At 42.1% G+C, this 26,681-nt stretch overlaps 1 protein-coding gene across 1 annotated transcript; it reads left to right on the plus strand.

Annotated features, from left to right (window-relative positions):
• Positions 1-8,794: 8,794 nt before the first annotated feature.
• Positions 8,795-25,877, plus strand: exoc1l (exocyst complex component 1 like). The gene is made up of 2 exons (XM_033023281.1): positions 8,795-8,909; positions 25,513-25,877. The coding sequence occupies exons 1-2, from the start codon at positions 8,820-8,822 to the stop codon at positions 25,768-25,770; spliced, it is 348 nt and encodes a 115-aa protein (XP_032879172.1). The 5' UTR covers positions 8,795-8,819; the 3' UTR covers positions 25,771-25,877.
• The last annotated feature ends 804 nt before the right edge of the window (positions 25,878-26,681 follow it).

Consider the following 26,681-nt stretch of genomic DNA (forward strand, 5'->3'; position numbering starts at 1 on the left):
TTTTTGCACCATATATATTTATCCAATTCCCTCTTGAAAACCACAACGGAAAATGCCTCCATCCACGGGCAGTGCATTCTCGATTCTAAACGCACATTAGCGATACCAGGAACAAAGGATGCTGGAATCTGGAGCAAAACGGCGCTGGATGAACTCAGCGGATCAGACGACTTTTCAGGTTTTGTTTCATCATTCTTTTATAAAACAGTATTCTTGATTATATTTCCCCTCTTCACTTGAAGGGTAGAATATGGCACCTTTAAACGTGGTGATTCTTGTGTATGACTCAGTGTGGTCTACTATATCTTACACTCTTATACTAATGTCCCTGTCCCACTTAGGAAACCTGAACGCAACCCTCTGGAGACTTTGCGCCCCACCCAAGGTTTCTGTGCGGTTCCCGGAGGTTTTTTTGTCAGTCTTCCTACCTGCTTACACTACCTGCAACCTCCGGCAACCACCTGCCACATTCCGGGAACCGCACGGAAACCTTGGCTGGGGCACAAAGTTTCCAGAGGTTTCCGTTCAGGTTTCCTAAGTGGGACAGGGGCATTAGTATGATTGTGCCTAGCAAGATTATTACTGGACTGTGTGCAAAACAAGAATTTCACTGTACTTAGACAATAAAGTACCAATGAACCATGAATTTTATATTTCCTCACCTCTTTCTTCTTACCAATCTGCCAACACGGATAGATGTGTTATTTGTGTCCATTCTCCGCTTTTCTAATTGATCTAAAATGTAACATTTTGGCTGCAAGTTTATAGGCAAAGTTTAACAATGTGATCTCAGCTTGTAATGTTACTCCCCGAACTGGTCTCAGCAATTGTGGGGTGGCAAGGTGAAAAACAATCAGTCAGTACTTTCACTCCTACTGCAATCTTTATGGGCACAAAGCAACCCTTTGTGTTAGTTTGTGCGTGTTGATGTTTGGTGAAGATAAGAATTAGCTTTGCTCCAATCATTCTGCCACCCCCTATAATTAGATACTCTCAATTAATGTGTTTCACATACAAAGTGTCATTCGGTGAAAGTGTTAAAACAACTTGTTCAGTGAAGATTTACGAGGCTGTTGCCAGGACTTGAGGGCCTGAGCTACAGAGAGAGATTAGGCAGGCTGGGACAAATTCCTTGGAGCAAAGGAGGTGTATAAGATCATGAGGGGAATAGATAGGGTGAATGCACAAAGTCCTTTCCTTGGGGAATCAAGAACCAGAGGACACAGGTTTAAGGTGAGAGGGGTAAGAAGCAACTATTTCACACAGACGATGGTGGGTATATGGAGTGAGCTGCCAGAGGAAGTAGTTGAGGCAGGTACTATAACAAAATGTAAAGACATTTGGACATGAATGTGGATAGGAAAGGTTTAGAGTCTGGTCTGAAGAAGGGTCTCGACCTGAAACGTCACCCATTCCTTCTCACCAGAGATGCTGCCTGTCTCCTGCCTGAGTTACCAGCTTTTTGTATCTATCTAAGGTTTAGAGAAATATGGGCTAGGTGGGACTAGTGTAGATGGGTCATCTTGGTCGCAGGGGCAAGTAGGGTCAAAGGGCCTGTTTCTAACTCTAAATGCATGAAACTATACCTCCTGCATATGAATACATTTAGCCCAATGTGGGAGAAAACGAGAGGTGAGAAAATAGTTCTCGCTCTTTCTATGTAAATTCTCAGCCTATTTGTTAGCAAACACTCAGAGTTGGTTACAATTTCCCTTCATCTAATCCAGCAAAAGGTGGGGCAAATCAGTTTTTTTAAATTTTTAACAAGATTAAATAAAGAGGTGGCAATTTAACCTTCTATATGCAAAAATAGTTTTAAAATATGTAAATATAAACGTAGATACACATAAATGGCTGTAAGGGGTTAGATATAGAAAATAATGTCACCATGCTCCACTGATTGAGGAATCAGAAACATAGCTAATACAATAGAAAATTTGTAAGCTTGTACTCAGTATTAAAGCTACCTCATTAAAAAGGAATAGGTGAGAAAAAAAATAATATGATAGTTATTGCAAATCAAATAACGAAGGCATATCTTATGAATTATATCACTGATTTTGAAATACATTTTATTTCTGTGTTATACAGTGATTGCTTAATGGAAAACACCATTAAATCAATACCTCAATTTGGCTTTAAAGACTATAATGGAATTCATATGGATTGTAAATGACTTACTGGATATTTCTCAGGGGAACAATCCAGCTCGAATAACACTGCAATCCAATAATGTTTGTGTGTCAGAGTGTTTAAATCCATAGAAACATCACTTGGTTACCATTATACAGATTGTATACATGATATCTAATATCTACAGTTCAGGTATTGTGAGTGAAATAAGTTTGATAAATATTGTACATCGGAAAGCTTGCTTAAGGCAATGGCAACATTACTTAGGAAAGAGTTAAAAAAAGAGATATTTAATCCAAAAGGAGACCGTCTGTTTGCTGTGATTGAAGTAAGAATAGGCGAACAGGAAAATGAAAGGTACTTCCTTTGCTGTTCAGGTAACTTTAGTGCTTATACACTGTACAGTTTTGTCTTTATTATTTCTGAACATTGTAAATTTATTTTATGCAAACTAGAAGGGGTTAAATGTGAAGTTAACGCAATCAAGATTATTTGCATGATTATTTTACCAAATTCATTGAAATTCTTGAAAAGCAGAAATAAGCAGTTTGGTATTTAAATGGAGTTTAAAATCTATGTTTAAATATAATGCCCCATTCCTAATTAATTGCCTACTTTATAATCACAGTGGCTGCAGTGAGGTGTGGATCAAATTGATAAAGTTGCAAAATTAATTTTTTTAAATCAGCTTTTTATTTTAATTGTACAGGTATTCCCTTTCCTGTTGCTTAATTTTTTACTTTTTTTTAATTGATGGTTCTTCATTACTTCCTCATTGAAATGTTTTCTCACCTTCTATATGTCATCTTTAACCTAATCTGCTGCTGCAGTATTTCAGCATTTGTTGCGCCCTGTTCTAATCTCTGGACAATTCAGCAATCACCAGAATCCATTTGTTAAAACATCTGGTTTTAGCTCTGCCCGACTGCAATTATTTTCAAATCCATCTAACATGAAAGATGCACTTTTGAAGGATCAGGAGGTTAGATGGTTGGTAAATTTCTATTACAGTGAGAGAAGCACTTAACATTTTAAGATGAGTGACTCTGCCACTGCAGAAAGATTTTCACATACAGTATGTTAAGTTAAAATAAGCTACTATTAAATGATATGTGTTCTTCCCCTATTTCATTTTTTAGCATTCATTGCAGAGGAATGATAGCAGTCTTCCTTGTGCTGGCAGTCTTCAAGGCACACTTGAGGTATTTGAGCATAGAATAAGCTGTTATGTAAGAAATCCTGTCCCTGAGATAAGAAATTAAACAATATATTGGGTGATCATGAAAAAAATCCTTAAAATAGAAATTAGGAGCTTTTCATCAATTAATATTATAATTAAGGCAGATTATCTGGTCATTATTTAGCATGGTGTGGAACCTTGCTGTGTACTGATTGGCACCTATGTTTGCTGCTTTACCACAGAGAATGCATTTTAGGAGAGAACACAGAGATCTCATACTCCAGCTTTCGGACTCCTCCTCGTAGAGACGCTAGCTCTTGGGCACCTCATCATATCTACCCCTTGACCATTACCCCACAGATGAGCACCAGGTCATCATCTCTCAGACTGTTGCAGATCTCATCGCCTCTAGCGATCTCCACTCTACAGCCTCCAACCTTATTGTTTCCCAGCTCCACACTGCCCCGCACCTCCCCACACTGCCCCACACCGCCCCACACTGCCACACACCGCCCCACACTGCCCACACTGCCCAAATAATGGACCCTGCACCCTCTCCTTCCCATTCACCATTTCACACCTACTTAAGGCAAAGACTCCAGTATGAAAAGACTGGATCAATTCCCACCCCAACCAACACTTCACACCCAGCCTGACCTCAGTCTGCAAAGACTGGGCCCTTCTACACCCACCCCCCTCCAATCACCACTTCACACAGAATCACCCACACCCTCCAAGCTGCACAACATAACTTCTCCATCATCAACAATAAAAATAGAGGAGGTGGAGATCCTTTTCAGAGGACACAAAGCCGGAAATCTCCAGGCCCTGACAATGTTTCCCCCTCTACTCTTAAGCTCTGTGCCAAACAGCTGGCACTGGTCTATACAGACATTTTAACCAGTCCCTGCAAACATGTACTGTCCCAGCCTGCTTCAAAGTCTCCACTATTGTCCCAGTACCCAAAAAGGCAAGGATTACTTGTCTTAATGACTACAGGCCTGTTGCACTGACCTCTGTAGTCATGAAGACACTCGAAAGGTTTGTGCTGGCCAAGCTGAAAACTATCACAAACCCCCTGCTGGACCCTCTGCAGTTTGCATATTGGGCCAATAGATCTGTGGATGATGCAGTCAACCTGGGCCTGCACTTCATCCTACAGCACCTGGACTGCCAGGGGGCCTATGCGAGGATCCTGTTTGTTGATTTTAGCTCTGCAATCAACACCATTGTGCCAGAGCTACTACACTCCAAATTTCCGAGTTGACTGAACCCCTCTGTCGGTGGATCACCAGCTTCCTGACAGACAGGAAGCAGCATGTAAGGCTGGGAAAGCACATCTCAGACCTGCAAACCCTCAGCATAGGAGCACCGCAAGGCTGCTTACTCTCTCCTCTCCTCTACTCTCTCTACACCAACGACTGCACCTCCACAGCCACCTCTGTCCAGCTTCTCAAGTTTGCGGACGTCACAACCCTGATTGGACTGATCCAGGATGGGGAGGAATCTGCCTACAGACAGGAAGTGTCACAGTTGGCATCCTGGTGCCGTAGTAACAACCTAGAGCTCAATGCTCTTAAGACAGTGGAATTGATTGTAGACTTTAGGAGAGCTCCTCCTCCCCTCACCCCACTCACCATCAACAACACCACAGTCACATCTGTGGAGTCTTTTAAGTCCCTGGGAACCATCATCTCCAAGGACCTTAAGTGGGGGGCTACCATCGACTCCACAGTCAAAAAGGCACAACAGAGGATGTACTTCCTGCGGCAGCTGAGGAAGCACAATCTGCCACAGGCAATGATGGTCCAATTCTGCATGGTCATCGTAGAGTCTGTTTTCACCTTCTCCATCATGGTCTGGTTTGGCACAGCCACCAAGCACGACACCTGGAGGCTGCAGCAAATCGTCCAATCAGAAGAGAAGGTTATTGGCTGCAACCTTCCCTCCATTGATGAACTGTACACTGCAAGGGCCAGGAAGCGAGCGGGCAAGATCATCTCTGACCCCTCTCACTCTGGCCACAAACTCTTTGAATCACTTCCCTCTGGAAGGCGACTCCGGATTGTCAAAGCTGCCACAGCCAGACATAAAAACAGTTTTTATCCACGAGTAGTTGCTCTACTCAACAGCCAAAAATCTGTAGCCTCCCTTTGATCTGGTATTTTGTTGGTTCACATGCTTGATCAATGGTGTTTTATCATTAATGTTTTATTATTATTAATGTTTAGTGTTTTTTGAGTCATTCGTAACTGTCACTGTATGTCATGTTGTTACTTGTGGGCGGAGCACCAAGGCAAATTCCTTGTATGTGAATACTTGGCCAATAAACTTACTTACTTACTTACTTACTTGTTAGTCAGATTTACCTGAACTCTGAAAATCAACTGAAGTTCTCACTAATTCTGATTGATTTAGTACACCTAGTTAAACTCAGACTATTTACTAATTCAGAATCAGGAATGGAGTGAAAAAATACACTTCCTATCTTGTATGGTTAGTGGTTGTTGATTGGTTTCTAAATCCATTCTTTTATATTTAGGATATGGGTTTTGTAAAATGTCTTGAATGTACACATAAAACTGAAAAACTTTGCAGACCAATACTTATGAAGTACTTATGAAGACAGACTGGATAGACTCGGCTTGTACTCGCTAGAATTTAGGAGATTGAGGGGGGATCTTATAGAAACTCACAAAATTCTTAAGGGGCTGGACAGGCTAGATGCAGGAAGATTGTTCCCGATGTTGGGGAAGTCCAGGACAAGGGGTCACAGCTTAAGGATAGAGGGGAAATCCTTTAAGACCGAGATGAGAAAAACATTTTTCACACAGAGAGTGGTGAATCTCTGGAACTCTCTGCCACAGAAGGTAGTTGAGGCTAGTTCATTGGCTATATTTAAGAGGGAGTTAGAAGTGGCTCTTGTGGCTAAAGGGATCAGGGGGTATGGAGAGAAGGCAGGTACGGGATACTGAGTTGGATGATCAGCCATGATCATATTGAATGGCGGTGCAGGCTCGAAGGGCCGAATGGCCTACTCCTGCACCTATTTTCTATGTTTCTATGTATCTATGTATTATGTACCCTGAACCAAGCACAACTAATTGTGCTTCTTTTAGTTTAAATGGAAGGATGAGCAGGTAAATCCTACCAGAGGGAAGGCTAATCTTCGCAAATAGTTTTATTCTCTGCACTCCACAATAAAGATAACACCCATCCATCCAGATTCTGTGGTCGAGAAATACAACCATGCAATGCTCATATTCAATGCTAAACAGCTTCCTCACATTCCAATGGGAAACACGGTGTCTATTTTGCAAGTCAAGAATTACGTAAGCTAAAAAATACAAGTCAGAAGCTTGGTGTTTCTGACAACTCTACATGTTTGCATTGAACTGAATTAGATGCTCTCAGCAAAATTGAGTATACATGTGACTTTACATAGGCTGATGTTGTACTGGATCGTTAAGATAAGACTTTAGAATATATTTATCTGAATGCAGCTACTCATCCTCACCAACTTCTGCAATGCCCAGAGATACCCTCATTCCCTGTTAGAAACATGGAAACATAGAAATTAGGTGCAGGAGTAGGCCATTCGGCCCTTCGAGCCTGCACCGCCATTCAATATGATCATGGCTGATCATCCAACTCAGTATCCCGTACCTGCCTTCTCTCCATACCCTCTGATCCCCTTAGCCACAAGGGCCACATCTAACTCCCTCTTAAATATAGCCAATGAACTGGCCTCAACTACCCTCTGTGGCAGAGAGTTCGAGAGATTCACCTGTGTGTGAAACTGTGTGAAAAAAAAATTCTCATCTGGGTTTTAAAGGATTTCCCCCTTATCCTTAAACTTTGACCCCTTGTCCTGGACTTCCCCAACATCGGGAACAATCTTCCTGCATCTAGCCTGTCCAACCCCTTAAGAATTTTGTAAGTTTCTATAAGATCCCCTCTCAATCTCCTAAATTCTAGAGAGTACAAGCCGAGTCTATCCAGTCTTTCTTCATAAGACAGTCCTGACATCCCAGGAATCAGTCTGGTGAACCTTCTCTGTACTCCCTCTATGGCAATAAAGTCCTTCCTCGGATTTGGAGACCAAAACTGTATGCAATACTCCAGGTGTGGTCTCACCAAGACCCTGTACAACTGCAGTAGAACCTCCCTGCTCCTATACTCAAATCCTTTTGCTATGAAAGCTAACATACCATTCGCTTTCTTCACTGTCACCGTTGACTGTCACCTCTTGATTAATAGCTATTACTCGAAGACTGATCCGCACCCTGCAAACCTGACCTTTCTCTTCATTTTCCAAGTCAATTAACTGAATATCCCAGCTTCTGACCAGCTCATGTAGCACAGTATTTATGTGGCTGATACAATTGTGCTACTGGTTAATGTCACCCCAAGATGTTTATGGCAATGGATTAGGCAATGGTAATACCATTGAATATCAAGGGGCGGTGGTTAGAGATGGACATTGGAGATAATCATAGCCAGGTACATTTGATGTACTTTTGTTACGTGCCATTTAGCAGCCTATGCCCAATTCTCATCCAAGTCTTGCTATAGGCATGGGCTGCCTCATTTGCTGAGAATATACATAATTAATTGAATTTAACACAAGGATCATTAAAGATCTGAACTGACCTTCTGATCGAAGGAGGTCACTCAAAGTAAATGACAATGATTGTGCCTGGTACTGCCTTGAAGAAGTCCTGCACTGATATCCTAGGATGAATGGCCTCCAACATCAACAACCAACTTCCAACCAATGAGTTAGAGGTATGTTCCAACCAATGGAGTATTTTCCCCTTCATACTAATTGACAATTTTTACCGGGGGTTCTTAATGTCACACGGTAGAATTCTGCCCTGATGTCAAGGCTATCACTCTCTCCTCATTGCTGGAATTCAGCTCTTAGATCCATGTTTGGATTAAATTTGCAATGAGGACTGAAGTGAGGAGTCCTGGCAAAATACGATTGCTATCAGTGAACATTTTATTGGACACTATTGAGTTTAGAATATATCAGCAAGTTTCAGAGAGAAATAGTATGGTTTTGCTCATTGGTATCAGTGAACATTGAGGGCAAATTGGAAGATTGAGGGCAAAACATTGGAAGAAAACAACTTAATGTTATTATATAATAGCTTGTTACTTTGTAAAGAAATTTTAAGATTATGGATTATGTTTGATTTTAGGTTTAGGTTTATTATTGTCATGTACCGAGGTACAATGAAAAGCTTTGTTTTGCATGCTATCCAAATAAATCAGATATGCCATACATAGATACAATTGGTTCAAACTCAAGTACAATAGAAAGGGCAAAGGGGAAGGTACATATAGTTCTTAGCATTGTCCCTTCAAACAACTTTTCCATTTTGCAGCATCTGATTGCAGATACTTCACCAGGTCCTGCTACATGTTTAAAATGACAATGCACCATCTTCTCTTTCTAGTAACAAAGTGCAAAGAAGTGCAAATCACATTTGTGAAAAATATGACATTGCGTCAAAATGAACAACTTGAAAAAATAAGCTCTTGGTTTCTTGAAGATCTTAAGCTTGTGGATGGAAAAGAAGCACATCAAGTAAGTAGCCTGCTGCCTGTCCTACAGTTACTCCAGCATTTTGTGTCTATCTTCAAATTAGTAGCCAGCAGTATAGACTTAATTTATTTTGCTTTCTATTTTCTTTCGCATCATAACATATAATTCACCTTATGTCGCATGCTTGTTTTTCTAATTTCAAACTGGCAATTTTGTTCTAACTGTCACAAAGTGTCCTTGCCATGATCAAGACTTAAATCTTCCTGCGAGGAGAAAAATAATCGTGGAAGGAAACATTTGCCTGCTCCTCTGAATCCACTCAGACCTCAACCATCTTCATGCGATACGATACGATGGAGCTTTATTGATCCCAAGAGGGAAATTGATCTGCCAACAGTAAAAATAAAACACAAAATACACGAAACATTAAATTAAAGTAACAAGTGGTAAGGCATGGGGGATGTGCAAAGATTGGGGAGGGGGAGTCAGTCTCAGTCTCAGTCTCAGTCTACCCCACGACAGAAAGGGGAGGAGCTGTAAAGTTTGATAGCCACAGAGAAGAAGGATCTCCTGTGGCGTTCTGTGCTGCATCTTGGTGGAACCAATCTGTTGCTGAAGTTGCTCCTCAGGTTGTCATGGAGGGGGTGAGCTGGAAAGTCCAGGATCCTCCGCTGTTTGAGGAGCATCCTCCCCTCCAAGACCACCTCCCATGAATCCAACTCCGCCCCCAGGACGGAGCCAGCCTTCTTGATGAGTTTGTTGATCCTATTGGCATCCGCGGCATTCGCCCTGCTGCCCCAGCAGACGACAGCGAAGAAGATCGCTCTGACTACCAAAGATTGGTAGAACATCTACAGCATCTTACTGCATGGTTTGGAGGTTTTCCAGGGGAGACATATTCTTTCTACTTTTTATGTGGTGGCCAAGTACATCTCAGATGAGCATGGCAAGAGGATACCAGAGGTTGTGACTTAGAACAAGTACAACAACAATAACTTGCATTAATGTAACACTTTTGGGTAGAATATATCTTAAATGTTCACAGAGAATTAGAAGACATGACCAAAGACATGAAGTTCTAAGGCACTTTTTCTGTGATTTTCGCTTAGCTCGTGTGTCAGACGCCGTTCTGCCATTGCTTTGTCACAGCCAGTGCCACATCTGTGCCTCTGCGGAGATCGTCTGCAGTACATGCCTCTCCACCGCAAGTCAGTAGGTGGGCCATTGTCTGTACCTCTCCACAGTTGCACTTGTCAGAGTCCGAGAAGCCCCACTTCTTCAGGTTGAGTACACAACGTCCCACTCCAGTGCGGAGGCGGTTTAGGGCTTTCCAGGTAGTATAAGGCAGGTGGTCCTGGTGCCATCTGTTGTTTGGTTTTGGTGCCTGGTATGGTTGGCTCTAGTTCCATGAAGCTGTTCCGACTCTTCAGGCGTTTATTGGCATGTTGGTGATTGTGCAAGGGGTGGCGGTGGTCTGTGTCTGCATTGAAGCGTTCTACTGCTGCTGCCCGATCACATCTTCGAGATGGTTCGTCGATGCCTGCCAGCTCATACAGATGTTCATCCTTTATCGACTTCAGGCATCCTGTGGTTTTCCTGCAGGCAGTGTTCAATGCAGAGTCCACCATGCGTGCATGTTTAGAGCGGCTGCAGACGGGGCTTGCATATTCTGCCACTGAGAAACAGAGCGCCAGGGCTGCAGTGCGGATTGGTGTTGGGTCACTTCCAAATAATGGAAGGGAAATTATGGCCAGAGAATTCAGAGAGAAGGTTCCAATGAATAGGAATGAAACAGCTGATGGTCCAGCAATTGTAGCAGTACATCTATGGGAGGAACTAAAGCATTTCTATGGGTTCTGACCCCAATTCCCTTGGGTATTTTGTCTTGATGCATAAAAACTTTATAGCGTGAGAAACACATCAAATCATCATAACTCACTGTCAGTACACAAAAAAGTTGGAGAAACTCAGCGGGTGCAGCAGCATCTATGGAGCGAAGGAAATAGGCAACGTTTCGGGCCGAAACCCTTAGCTTCATTTGAAAAAACACAAATATATTTCAATGATAGGCAAGAAAGACTATCTCATCAAATCAACAAATGTAATACTCAACAGGGCAGACAGCATTTGTGGAAAAAGAAACCATCAAGTCAAGTCTTGACAATTAACAAGCGACATTAATAGACAACATATTCACAAACATTATGGAAAACAATAGTAAGCAGACTATTATACAGTGACATCAGTGACCATTTACCTGTTTTTATTGTTTATCACTGTAGTTATAGGAAACCTAGGAACACCAGTCATTTCAAATACAAAAGGGTGAGAACCGAAGAAAAGATAAATGCATTTAAGAATGAATTACTGAAACAGAATTGGAGGGTAGTATATGAGGGTGAAGATGTCGACAAAGCATACAATGGATTTCTAAATATTTTTAAATCACTTTATGACAAAAACTGTCCTGTGAAACAATATAGTGATAGACAAAAACAAACAAATAGTCCATGGATCATTAAGGGTTTAAAAAATGCCTGCAAAAAGAAAAACACACTATATAGACAATTCATAAAATATCGAACTTCAGAAGCAGAAAATAAATATAAAAAATATAAGAATAAATTAACCAATATTATGAGGATATGTAAGAAAGAATACTATAATAAAATGTTAGAGAATAATAAAAACAATATGAAAGGTTTATGGAACGTGCTAAATAGTATTATTAGAAATGGATCAAAAAATACAGGCTACCCTGAATATTTTATTGAGGAAGAAAAGACAATAAATAATATGGGTGATGCGGTTAATGGTTTTACCAAATTCTTTGTAAATGTGGGACCAGATTTGACAGAAAAAATTAATGACCCAGAAACAAAAGAAGGGGCAGATACTGATCTTTGGGATAGAAATAATAGCTCTATCTTCCTTAGAGCAGTCGAAGGAAAAGAAATCATAGACACTGTAAGAAAATGTAAAAGCAAATCCTCTACAGATTGGAATGATATTGACATGATTATAATAAAAAACGTTATTGAAGAAATTGCAGAACCACTAACTCATATCTGTAACTTGTCTTTTCAATCCGGTAAATTTCCGAACAAAATGAAAATAGCTAAAGTAATACCATTATATAAAACTGGGGATAGACACCATTTCGCAAACTACAGGCCTGTTTCTTTACTCTCCCAATTCTCCAAGATCCTTTTACAGAAAGACTTGACAATTTCATTGAAAAACATAAGCTTTTGGTCGATAGTCAATATGGATTCCGGATAGACAGATCAACATCTATGGCACTAATCGAACTAATCGAGGAAATCACAAATTGCATAGATAATAAAAAACTTGCAGTGGGAATATTCATAGATTTTTTAAAAGCATTTGATACCATAAATCACGACATTTTACTCATGAAACTGGATAGGTATGGCATCAGAGGGGTTGGATTGGATTGGGTGAGAAGCTATTTAAGAAACAGGCAACAATTTGTAGAAATAGGTGAACATAAATCAACTTACATGAACATAACTTGTGGAGTACCACAAGGGTCTGTGTTAGGTCCAAAGCTTTTCATAATGTACATTAACGACATATGCAAAGTATCAAATATACTGAAGTTGATTATATTTGCCGATGATACGAATATTTTTTGTTCCGGTGACAATATGAAGCAGCTTTTGGAGGTCATCACATCAGAAATGAATAAATTAAAACAGTGGTTTGATGTCAACAAATTGTCTCTAAATTTAAGCAAAACAAAGATTATGCTATTTGGAAAACATAAAATAAACCCTCAAGTACAATTGTAAATAGATAACATAAGTATAGAAAGAGAATATGAAAATAAATTTCTTGGTGTGATCTTAGACCACAAAACGTGAAAGCAAAACTGGCAAAGTCTATAGCAATATTGGGAAAATCAAGACACATTCTGGACCACAAATCATTACATACTTTGTATAATATACTCATATTGCCATATCTGAGTTACTGTGTGGAGATATGGGGTAACACCTACAAAACCAACCTACAGCCGTTATGCACATTACAAAAAAGAGCAATAAGAATTATCAATAGCGTTGGATATCTTGAACATACCAATTTATTATTCTTAAAGTCACATACACTGAAGTTCACTGATCTGGTTAAATTTAAGACTGCGCAAATCATGTACAAAGCAAGAAATTTACTTCCAAGAAATATACAAAAACTATTTATGGAAAGACAGAGTGGGTATAATTTGAGAGGGGAACATAATTTTAAAAAACTCAATGTCAGAACAACTCTTAAAGTATGTGCATAGCAATCTGTGGTGTGAATTTGTGGAATGGTCTGGAACAGGAGATGAAACTTAGCACAAGCATAATTCAGTTTAAAAAGATGTACAAAAACACTTGTTTAAAAGGATATTGGGATGAGGATAGGTGATTGAGTGGGATATTTGTTATACTGATTGTATTGGGAAGGGTGATTATAGAGTGATGGGTTGTATATATGACTAAGATGCTGTATAGTATATGAGGGTTTTTTCTTTTCTTTTTCTTTTTTGTATGGCTTTGTAAACATTTGATTAGTGTTTAAATGTAAATAATTTGGTGTACATATAGTGGCTGTTGTACTTATGGTGTACATGTAGCTGCTAAATTTGTATAAGATAATTACAAGCAGTTGAATAAGGGATGGGAATTAATAAGCTTTGGCTTCTTCCTGCTCCTTTTCGGACACATATGATTTCATTTATTTATAGATATTGTTTATGACACTTTATGAATATTTTTGTTTTGTTTTTTGTATGCTGTTTCACACTTGCTTTTTATTCTTTTATTCTGTTCAAAATAAATAATTAAAAAATTAAATTAAAAAAAAGTCAAGTCAAGAGAGTTTATTGTCATGTGTCCCAGATAGGACAATGAAATTCTTGCTTGTTGCAGCACAACAGAATATAGTAAGCAAAAATACAGAACATGTCTATATAACATAGACCATATATATACACACATATAAATAAACAGATAAAGTGCAATAGGCTGTTATGGTTCAGAATATGTTTGATGGCGAGTTTAATAGTCTGATGGCTGTGGGGAAGCAGCTGTTCCTGAACCTGGATGTACCAGATTTCAGGCTCCTGTACCTTCTACCTGATGGCAGCGGAGAGATGAATGTGTGGCCAGGATGGTGTGGGTCCTTGATGATGTTGGCAGCCTTTTTGAGGCAGCGACTGCGATAGATCCCTTCGATGGTGGGGAGGTCGGAGCCGATGATGGACTGGGCAGTGGTCACAACTTTCTGCCTTCTTTTCCGCTCCTGGACGCTCAGGTTGCCAAACCAAGCCACGATGCAACAAGTCAGTATGCTCTCTGCTCTGCACCTGTAGAAGTTCGAGAGTCTTCTTTGACATACCGACTCTCCGTAATCTTCTCAGGAAGTAGAGGCGCTGTTGTGCTTTCTTTATAATTGCAGCAATGTGCTGGGACCAGGAAAGATCTTCGGAAATGTGCACGCCCAGGAATTTGAAGTTCTTGACCCTTTCCACCATTGATATAAACGGGATTGTGGGTTCCTATCCTACCCCTTCCAAAGTCCACAATCAGTTCCTTGGTTTTCCTAGTGTTGAGAGCCAGGTTATTGTGCTGGCAACATTTGGTCAATCGGTCAATCGCACTTCTATACTCTGACTTGTCCCCATCAGTGATTCGTCCCACAATAGTGGTGTTGTCGGCGAACTTGATGACGGAGTTCGCACTATGTCCAGCTACACAGTCATGAGTATAGAGTGAGTACAGCAGGGGGCTGAGCACGCAGCCTTGAGGTGCTCCTGTGCCGATTGTTATTGAGGATGCACATTTCCACCAATACGGACAGTCTGTGGATGAGGAAGTGGAGGATCCAATTACAGAGGGATGCGCAGAGACCCAGATCTGAGAGCTTGGTAACCAGCTTGGAGGGGACGATGGTGTTAATTAATAACAATGAATAACAATGAATGTAGTCAATGAATAACAGCCTGACATATGAGTTTCTGTTGTCCAAGTGGTCCAGAGCGCAGTGGAGATCCACCGTTGATCTGTTGTGGAAATATTAACAGGTTTAATATTTCCGGTGAAAGACTCTATCAGAACTGAAAATATGAGACCAACTCCGTTTCTCTATCCACAGATACAGGCTAACCTGTTGAGTGCTTCCAGCATATGCTGATTTTCTATAGAACAATACAGCACAGGAACAGGAGCAGCATCCCATAATGTTTGTGCTGAACTTGATGCTGTTAAACTGATCTCATCTGCCTGTACATGATCCATATTCCTCTATTCCCTGTACTTCCATGTGTCTATGCGGAAGCCTCTTATACACCATTACCGCATCTGCCTCCACCACCACCCATGGTAATGCATTCCAGACCCCCACTACTCTCTGTGTAAAAAACCTGCCGCTCACATCTCCATAAACTTTCTCCCTCTCACCTTATAGCTATGTCCTCTAGTGTTGGACATTTCCTCCCTGGGAAAAAGGTTCCAGCAGTCACATTTTTTTACTTCAAAGGACATCTATACTGAGAACTTGCTTTACAATTTATTCTGTTTTCTTCATTGTTGGAAGTACAACATGAAAGTTATTTGAAGGAATAATTTGAAGAAATGACAATTGTAGATGGGACATGTTGATCGGTGTGGGCAAGTTGAGCCGAAGGGCCTGTTTCCACGCTGTAAATGACTCTAAATGTGGCAATGCTCTCGCTTCCAAGACCTGAATATAACCCTGCCCATCTGACCAGAATATTGCAGGGTGGAGAAAGGGTTTGGTTAAAAATAGCAATCAGTTGTTACCCTCAATACTTTTTTTGTGCATTTCTGACGACTTCTACCTTAATCTGTGGACATTTAACATAGCAACGAAACAAAAATTGGAGTTAAGGGGCTGTGCCACTTACCGTCATTTACGCGACAGGCCGGTAGTGACTGACGCGCGACGGTCGCGCAACATCATACGTCCGCACAGCCATCTGGAGCGCGTGACGTCATTTGAAGATAGACACAAAATGCTGGAGTAACTCAGCGGGACCGGCAGCATCTCTGGAGAGAAGGAATGGGTGACGTTTCGGGTCGAGACCCTTCTTCAAACTGTTTGAAGTTTGAAGAAGGGTCTCGACCCGAAACGTCACCCATTCCTTCTCTCCAGAGATGCTGCCGGTCCCGCTGAGCTACTCCAGCATTTTGTGTCTATCTCCAATCGTCTTGGCCCCGCTCTGGGAGTAGAAGTGGGGGCGGATCCGGATCCGCAACTGCCGTGAGCCCCAGACCGAGCTCGGCGATCGTTTGCCTGCTTCTGCTGCTGTTGGAGGTGAGACGTTGCGCCGCGCCAGGGTCTTGGGCCTGTCACACTTTGGCCATCCTTTACGCGACAGGCCGGTGACGTGCAAAGATTTTGTGCAGGACGAAGTCCACACTCCTCCACACCACTCCATGCACTCGTCCCGCGCTACCCACACGCTAGCAGGTCGTGTAAATGGCCCGCGAATGACGGCCAAATGGGACAAGCCCTTTAGGCATTCATAGAAACATAGAAACATAGAAAATAGGTGCAGGAGTAGGCCATTCGGCCCTTCGAGCCTGCACCACCATTCAACATGATCATGGCTGATCATCCAACTCAGTATCCTGTACCTGCCTTCTCTCCATACCCCCTGATCCCTTTAGCCACAAGGGCCACATCTAACTCCCTCTTAAATATAGCCAATGAACTGGCCTCAACTACCTTCTGTGGCAGAGAATTCCAGAGATTCACCACTCTCTGTGTGAAAAATGTTTTTCTCATCTCGGTCCTAAAATATTTCCCCCTTATCCTTAAACTGTGACCCCTTGTTCTGGACTTCCCCAACATCGGAAACAATCTTCCTGCATCTAGCCTGTCCAACCCCTTAAGAATTTTGTAAGTTTCTATAAGATCCCCCATCCATCTTCTAAATTCTAGCGAGTACAAGCCGAGTCTATCCAGTTTTTCTTCATATGAAAGTCCTGACATCCCAGGAATCAGTCTGGTGAACCTTCTCTGTACTCCCTCTATGGAAATAATGTCTTTCCTCAGATTTGGAGACCAAAACTGTACGCAATACTCCAGGTGTGGTCTCACCAAGACCCTGTACAACTGCAGTAGGACCTCCCTGCTCCTATACTCAAATCCTTTTGCTTTGAATGCCATCATACCATTCGCTTTCTTCACTGCCTGCTGCACCTGCATGCCTACTTTCAATGACTGGTACTTTCCTGTTTTTGCCACCAAAGTGGATAACCTCACATTTTACTTCGGAGTCACGTGAGTGACTACGTGAAGAACCCCGCCAGGACGCATGCGTGTCATATCGCTACACGCATTGCAACGAGTCACAGCAGGGGGAACGATGTTCCCCTTAGCGGCAGAATTTGAAAGCCGGGAACAGCAGGTAATGAGACTCTGCGTTCCTTCCACTTACCTTACTGGTGGAGGCATGGACCAGATCCACGAAGGCTGCGAAAAAGCTGGTGGGGGAGAACCGCGGAGTTGCGGGCAGCCAGCAGCAGCAGCCAACGGCACGCCAATCTCCCGTAATGGGAACAGCTGTGCCCGACTTCGCACCCACACCGGCCACGGCCGGGCGGTAAAGCGAAGCAAAAAACTAACAGTAGTTGACTCCGATGAGTCCGACTCTGAATAGCCGCGAGCGGCCAGTGCCTGTGAGCATTGGGGCCGGTTGGAGCGGCTTCAGGAGCAGCCGCGAGCGGCCAGTGCCCGTGAGTATTGGAGCCGGTTGGAGCGGCTGGGAGCGGGGAACTAGAGCAGCCGCGAGCGGCCAGTGCCCGTGAGCATTGGAGCCGGTTGGAGCGGCTGCAGGAACTGGAGCAGCCGCGAGCGGCCAGTGCCCGTGAGCATTGGGGCCGGTTGGAGCGGCTTCAGGAGCAGCCGCGAGCGGCCAGTGCCCGAGAGCATTGGAGCCGGTTGGAGCGGCTGGAGGAACAGGAGCAGCCGCGAGTGGCCAGTGCCCGAGAGCATTGGAGCCAGTTGGAGCGGCTGTTGGAGCAAATACTCCAAAGTGACAGGCTCCGGGAGATGGAGACTAGTCACAGTGGGCAGCTCGTAAGTCCTACAGCAGTACCTCTTGTAGGGTTGCACAGTCTTTCTCCCTCATCAGAGGGGAGTACAGGGGGTCAATTCTGGGCTGACCCTGAAGAGGGGTGTGCAGAACATACCGCTAGTGTGCATGGGGTGCAAGAAAACCTATTGGATATGGTGTCCCAGTTTATTCAACCCGACCAAACTGGCCAAAACCTGGAACCTAAAATAGCTGCAAGTATCGACTACTTGTCATTCAACCAGTTATAAGGACAGGCATTATTGGACACCATCGCAAGACACTTACCACCAGGGAACTGCAAATCACTGAATGTTCCCAGTGTCAACCAGTGTGTTTGAAAACATGTTGGAGCCTCAATCAGTGCCAGGGACTTTAAACTACAGAAAGTTCTGAAAGTCCTAACGCAGGAATTACGGTTTTCGCCCGCACAATAAACGAAAAAGACATGACACAAGGTCACCAGGATGCACTGGCTTTATTTTGCAACTACCAATATGAGTAAACAGCATTAGGAAGAATGCCATCCAACTGGCTTTAGACCCTAATTTGCAGGCCTATGCAAACCTGGAACCTCCAAACCACCAATATTACTATTTGGAGGCAACTTATCAAAACAGGCAAAAGAACTTGACGAAGAGGGTAGAACCCTGGGGCTCATTAAAGCAACGTCTAAAACTACTTCGGCCAGAAACAGCACCCCTACGCACCACCAGTCGGCCAAGACAAACTGGTGAAAGCTCGAAGGCCAGGAACACTCAACATCGGTCTTTTTTAGGCCATGGCCCAGACCGGCCTTCCTGGGAAATGCGCTAACCCTCAACACCGACCCAACTACAGATCCAGACACCGGCGCCTCAACGTCCACGGAGGATGCTGAAAAAGTAACAAACCTACCAATAGTAACCATGGAGGTAGGTGGGTCTGGTTCCTTACGAGGTTGGTGGGAGATTACAATTCTATCTGGATGCATGGAATAAATTAACTACCGATACTTATATTTTCAGAAGTATAGGGTTATACCATAGAATTTATACAAAAACATAACCCTCCAGTTCAGCATGTACCGAACCGAATGTTCGTGCTTACAGGCAAAGAAAAATCAAAAGCGCATGCTGAACTACAGTGGCCTTATAAAAAGGAGTAATGGAGGAAACCCAACACAAATCACAGGAATTCGTGTCCAAAATCTTTATCATAAACAAGATGGTGGTTGACCGCATCATCATAGATTTGACTAATTTGAATACTTTCGTACTATATATACATTACTAGATGGAAACCTTTGTTACTGCTATGCAATTGATTTCCTAAGGTTACTACATGGCAAGCATCGATTTAAAGATGCTTACTATACAGTACCCATTAGAGGTGACCACAGATGTTATTTAACACAATGGATCATCTGGGGTTCACCCTTAACTCAGTTCACATGTCAGTGACTTTGCCGAAAGAAAAGGCAGCCTTAATGGAGGCTTGCAGCAAAATCATTGACATCACAAAACCATCCATCAGACTGGTAGCAAGAATAATTGGTAATAGTGGCTGCATTCCAGCCACACAAATCGGACCTTTACATTATCAAAAATTACAGAGGGCAAAATACGAACACTCAAAAAATTATGGTGGTCATTTTGACAGACCAATGAAGCTACCAACAGAGGCCATAATGGAACTAAAATGGTGGAAAGATAACATTAGGCATTGTTCCAATCCAAACATTATCAGCAACCCGTCTATGGTACTACAAACTGATGCCAGTGCACTTGGTTGGGGTGCTACCAATTCCATCTCCAGCTGTGGGGGAGATGGAATGCACAGGAGGCATCATTATTACAAACACTGGGCATAAACTACCTGGGAATGTTAAGTGCATTCCATGGCCTTAAGTCATATTGTTCTGGGTTATATCACCAGCATGTTAGACTACATATTGACAACACCACCGTGGTAGCATATATCAACCATATGGGTGGAAACAAATCGACATCATGTGACAATCTGGCCAACACAATTTGGCAATAGTGTATCCAGAGAGATTTTGGATATCAGCTACCTACTTACCAGGTAAACTAAATTTAGTGGCAGACACCAGGTCACGCAAATTCAATGAAAACACTGAATGGATGTTGGATAAAAATGTATTTGTTGAAATTACAGCACGGTATGGAACACCAGATATCGACCTATTCGCATCCAGGCTCACACCAGTTATCGAATTATGTTTATGGGAACCAGAACCTGGGGCAGCGGCAACAGATACATTTTCGCTGCATTGGGGGATATTGTTTATTTATGCATCCCCTCCTTTCTGCCTCATCAGTCGGGTATTAAGGAAAATACAGCAAGACTCCGCGCCTGGTATTTTGATAGTACCCGATTGGCCTACTCAAACATGGTATTAGAACCATGCATCACCATCCATCATAGACCTAATTTACTGGTTCATCCCGCAACAAGGGGTAGTTACCCATGTCATAATTATGTAAACCTATTAATTTGTAGAGTTTGAAAGCACCTCTACTACACCTGGGACTGACGGACCGAACAGTGGATATTATTTCAGCGGCCCACAGACAGTCCACCAAAAAACAGTACTTGGTGTCATCAAGAAATGGGAAAAGTACTGTCACAACAACAACATCACCCACAGATCTATGAACATCCCGTCTGTTCTGGAATTCCTGGCTAGCCTCCATTACGATGAGAGGCTCAGTCATAGTGCCATCAACTGCGCCAGAAGTGCTCTGTCAACATACCTGTGGCAAGGAACAGAGCGGCATTCTGTTGGGACACACCCTGGTAACCAAACTCATGAGGGGAATTTTTAATGTTAATCCACCAAGAACCAGGTACGCCCAAATATGGGATGAGAGCATTGTACTGACCATGTTAAGAAACTGGTCTCCCACTACAGCTCTGTCCCTACAGAAACTGACTATGAAAACAGTCATGCTGATGGCCTTGGTCATGGCACAAAGGGTCCAGTCGCTACAGAAACTAAGGCTGGACAACATGACTATTTCATCTGGAAATTTAACTTTTCACATCAATGAATTAGTCAAACAGAACAGACAGGGGTCAGCAGGCCTAAAAACAGAATTCAGGGCCTACCCGACAGATGATCGTCTCTGTATTGTAACACACTTACTATTATATATGGAGTATACTAAGATCATCAGAGGCAAAGAAATGTCACTTTTAATCAGCTACAAACAGCCACTCAAAAAAGTGACAGTCCAGACCATCTCTAGATGGCTAAAACAGGTCCTAATAAAGGCTGGAGTAGACACTAGCATTTTTAAATCTCACTCCACCAGGGCTGCAGCTACATCGGCAGCTATGAAGTTGGATGGTCCTATGGACCAAATCCTCAAGAGCAGGATGGTCAACGGAGAAAACTTTCCAACGATTTTATAACAAACCAGTCATTGAACCTGGAACATTTGCAGAAACAATTTTAAGTTCTGTAATATAATTTTACCCCATAAATAGGGGCTATAATTTGGTGTTAATATATTTATCATTGGGTTTTCAATATCGTATTGATGTCTAATGATGTTAACACTATTCTCCCCATAATCAAGGCAGATGTGATGCATGGACTCGTTTCCACAGCATGAAATCACAGAGCTTTAAAATCTTCACGTAGTCACTCACGTGATTCCGAAGTAAAATAGTAAGATTAAACGAGAACTTACCAGTTTGAAGTTTGATCGTTATTTTATGAGGAGTAACGTTGAGGGATTACGTGCCCTCCGCTCCCACCCTTGATCATATACTCAACTGGTATCTCTTCTCTAAACTTACTATGTTTAGTCATTACAGTTATCTGTGATTTCACACCGCTGCTTTGAAGAATGACACGCATGCGTCCTGGCGGGGTTCTTCACGTAATCCCTCAACGTTACTCCTCATAAAATAACGATCAAACTTCAAACTGGTAAGTTCTCGTTTAATCTTACTATTTATCCACATTATACTGCATCTGCCATGCATTTTCCCACTCACCCAGTCTTTCCAAGTTCCTCACATCTGCTCTGCCATTCAGTACGATCCTGGTCCATCTTTCCTACACAAACCCCATAGTCCTTGATTCCCTTAAGGTTTCTACCTTGAATGTACTCACAAATGAGTTTCCACAACCATCTTGGCTTAAGAATATTAAAGATTTAGTTCTCTCTGGGTCAATAAACTTCTTATTTTGGTCCATTCTTGAGAGTGTAACCTCTGATTCAGGATACCCTGGCCGGGAAAAAACACCACCCCAACATTTACCCTATCCGTCCTTCTTCTAAACTCAAGGAAGTATAGCCAGTCTGTGGAGAAATAGCACCTCATTGTCCATTTGGGTATCTTACAACCCAAAAGTATGAACATTGAATTCTCCAATTTTTTCAGTAACTTCTAACAACCCATAGGCTGTGGGCCGAGGAGCTTTATTCCAGTGTTTCGTGACCCAAGTCACAGAACTACATGAACTTTTCACATATTGTGTAAAAAAATTATATAAATCACCCCTGAAACTTGTCATGAACAAGACTTGCACATTTTTATTAAATTAGAGAAAAACCGGAAAAATTTCGGGTATTTTTAGTCCAATCAAAGCACGTTTAACATTGAGTTGTCTGCCAGTTGGCCAATCACGCGCTTTGTTTCAGGCTAGCACACATCATAGCTGAGAGGGCTTCACTGATGCCTGTTTTACTGGAGATTCCGATGAAGGATCTTTGTCGTGGAAACTTGCAGCAGGGTAATTGAATTTAGTGAGAAAAGCATTAAGAAGTCTGAAAAATGTGCAGCTAAGTGGATAGAAGTGGAAGAAAGTCTTGAAAGCAAAGTTGTGAAACTTTGTGAATCAACTCAAACCGAAAGGTAAGTTATAAAGTCTGAATTTATGAAAATTAATCTGTATAGACTTTAATTAATTTAATTGCACCCTTTATAATGTGAAAACATGAGATTTGGAGGCTTTACATTCACTCATTCACTCATTCATTCACTCACTCATTCATTCACTCATTCATTCACTCATTCACTCATTCACTTATGCATTCATTCATGAAGTTGAGGGCCTAAATTATATGTATCAATAACAAGGTAAATTAAACATTTTCACTAATGCCAGCTTGTTGTAGAGTAATAAGTCTTAATCATCTAATCTCGGAGCTGCCTGCGATAACTTACTGGGAAAAGGTGCTCCGATCGCGGGGCCTATGTATTTAACATAGTGAAGCCGCAGTCTCAATTAAAAAGCGGCCGATTCGCAAACGCGAAGCCGCGGATCTTCTCCGCGGGCGGGGGGGGGGGGGGGGAGGCTGTACATAGTGCCGTCCGTAGCGGCCGTTTCCAGGAAAACGGAGGAATATATCTATCTGGAATATATATAGGTATAATAATATATTATATGATGCTCGGCCCACAGCCTACCACCCCTCCCCCGCTTTTTCTCTCACCCCCCCCCCATGTGCCCTACCTAGACTCACAACTATTTCTCCCCTCCCCTTCATTCGTTCCTTTGGCTTTACAATTTGGAACTCTTCAATCCTTTCTCACACCTTCTGCTTTAATCTCTGACCTTTGTTCCAACCATCAGCCTATCAAAAACCTCCTTGCCTGTGACCACTTATTTCCTACCACACTTTGTCCTGCCTCTCCTCTTCTCCCCCATACAATCAGTCTGATAAAGGGCGCTGAACTGAAATGTCATCAATCCACGTTCTCCAGAGATGATGCCTGACCTGTTGAGTGATCCCAACAGTTGTGTCCTTCAGTCTGTTCAATCTATCCTCATAGTTTTAGTTTAGAGAAACAGCCCCTTCGGCCAGCTGAGTTCACGCCAACCAGCGATCCCCGCATATTACCACAATCCTACACACACTAGGGACAATTTGCGCATACACCAAGACAATTAACCTGTACATCTCTGGAGTGTGGGAGGAAACCGAAGATATCGGGGGAAACCCACGCGGTCACCGGGAGAATGTACAAACACTGTACAGACAGCACCCGTAGTCGGGATCAAACCCGGATCTCCGGCGCTTCAAGCACTGTAAGGTAGCAACTCTATCGCTGCACCACCGTGCCACCCAAAGGATAAACCCTTCCACTTAGGAATCAATCTGGTGAACATCCATTTCCTCCATCACAAGTATAAATTTACTGAGGCAGATAGTCTAGACCTGTACCATGAAGTCCTCATACTGATACAGGGTAGTATAGACCTGTATACAGTGAGCTGTCGTCACACCAGGGCTTGACATGAATGCAATAGGATGAGCTTTTCTTCTCTTCAAAGCCTCTGTAATAAAGGTAATGATGCTGTCCATCTTCCTATTTCTTGAGGCATTGATATCATTTACTCCCTGCAGGAGCCTATATAATATTCAGATTAGAGGTCCAATTATATTATTGGAACTATAATACACTTTCAATAATACTTCGTTGAAACAGGAACTGCAGATGCTGGTTAATACACAAAAGGGCATAAAGTGACCTGACCGAAGAAGAGTCTCGACCCGAAATGTCACCTATCCATGTTCTCCAGAGATTTTACGTGATCTGCTGCATTATTCCAGCACTTTGTGTCCTTTTATTTTTTAATAAGACTACAACAATAATGACCAGTAGGAGCACCTTACACTAAATCTATGACACAGCAGGATCCAAGACAAAAAAAATCCCAGGTAAGTATGATTTTTAAAAACGTTTTAAATGTTATTTGCTGAGCCAGATTGACAAACGTCTCATAGTCCTAATCCCAGCTGCCTTATATTCTGTCCACTGGTTCAAGCAGAGCTGACCCCACCAAATCTGCAGGGTCAACAAAAGGCCACCGCAAAATTTCTCATAAATCTAAGTAGTGCAAAAAATCAACAGACATAACCTGACCACTGGCTAGAAATCCTGCTGCCTGCACCATATTTGGATAAAGTTTCCATCCATTCGCCACTGTAGCTACTGTTCCTCTTGGCCCTCAGAGAAAGGCTGATTTATCAAAGTTTCTTTTAAACATCAAATCTGTGTTGACAATGCCAATTGGAACAATGTCAACTGTGCTGTCTATGAAACATTGCACCCACTCAGTATCTTTCTTGTACAGATATGTTAGATTCTTTGGAGGGGGACCCATGGCATCAGCTGATACAGGACCCCAAACACCATCTACCTTGTTGTCAATTTGCCTTGTTAGTGACTGCCAGAGATTCTGCTTCTTTAAATACAGTAACTGGAAATTTGTTGTTTGATATGGCAAAATACTGGTGACATTGAATTTTCAAGACATTCCCTGTGATTCTGTTGGTTTCCCACTGCACTAGCTACATTTTCTGATAAATACTAACATGTTTTGTGCAAGCTATTCAACATATATTAATATGATTGTGTTGATATAGTAAAATTGGAGAGGGTGAAAAAAGGAACAGAGTTAAAAGTATTTTTTGAAATATATTACTTTAAATAGTAAGGTGAATTGCATGCTTTACTTTGGCAAATGAATGATCATAAATTAATCTTTTTCCATATTTTAATTTTTAGGATAATCCACACTTCGATTTGCACTTTGATAAAGTTTATGGTTGGGAAAGTTCCAGCACAGCTTCCAAGTATACATTTGTCCGATGTTTGCAAGAGCTTAATCATCACTACCTGAGGAAGAAGATCACATTTGTAAATTTTGATGCTGATTATCTAATTGACACCAGTTCGTGTATGAATAGAGGGGATTGCATGCTTGCTCTGAATATGTTTGTGTTATATATTTCTAACTGTCTGTGTTTATCTGCATGCAAATAAGATTAGCGCACAGTGTTCAAGATATCCTGTGTGTCTCATGCCATGAACTGTTTATTGGCTGAACATTAGAAAACACAGAAGCAAACTTTAGTTCCGAGAATGAACTATTAATTGAATTGTATTGTATTGTATTGTATTGTACTTTAATGACACAACATAATTAAATATCAATTCCGATTCATGTATTTCAGGTTTAGATCAGTCCATCATCCACTGAATAAGCCATATTTGTACAAATTGTAAATAAATGAATATGGATGGATAGCAGAAGACCCTTTCTCTGCCCACAGAAAAATGAAAAAAACATAGAAACATAGAAAATAGGTGCAGGAGGAGGCCATTCGGCCCTTCGAGCCAGCACCGCCATTCATTGTGAACATGGCTGACCGTCCCCTATCAATAACCCGTGCCTGCCTTCTCCCCATATCCCTTGACTCCACTAGTCCCTAGAGCTCTATCTAACTCTCTCTTAAATCCATTTGACCTCCACTGCCCTCTGTGGCAGGGAATTCCATAACATGAGACTGATAAACAACTATATAGACAGAAAATGGTGGAGTAACTCAGCGGACCAGGCAGCATCTCTGGACAGAAGGCATGGGTGACGTTTCGGGTCAAGACCCTTCTTCAGACTGAGAGTCAGGGGAGATGGAGACCCAGAGATAAGGAAACATAAAGTGTGAAAACGAGACATCACAGGGGATGAAGTTCAAGGAATAATAGTTCACATAAACCAACCTCTCGGTTGCTAAATACTTTAACTCCCCTCTCATTCCCATTCTGACCTGGGCCTCCTCCACTGCCAGAGTGAGTCCCTGCGCAAAGTGGAGGAACAGCGCCTCATATTTCGCTTGGGTAGCTTACACCCCCGCAGTATGAATATTGACCTCTCTTAATTCAAGTAATCCTTG

The sequence above is a fragment of the Amblyraja radiata genome, chromosome 1 (assembly GCF_010909765.2).
Source record: "Amblyraja radiata isolate CabotCenter1 chromosome 1, sAmbRad1.1.pri, whole genome shotgun sequence".
Classification (NCBI taxonomy): domain Eukaryota; kingdom Metazoa; phylum Chordata; class Chondrichthyes; order Rajiformes; family Rajidae; genus Amblyraja; species Amblyraja radiata.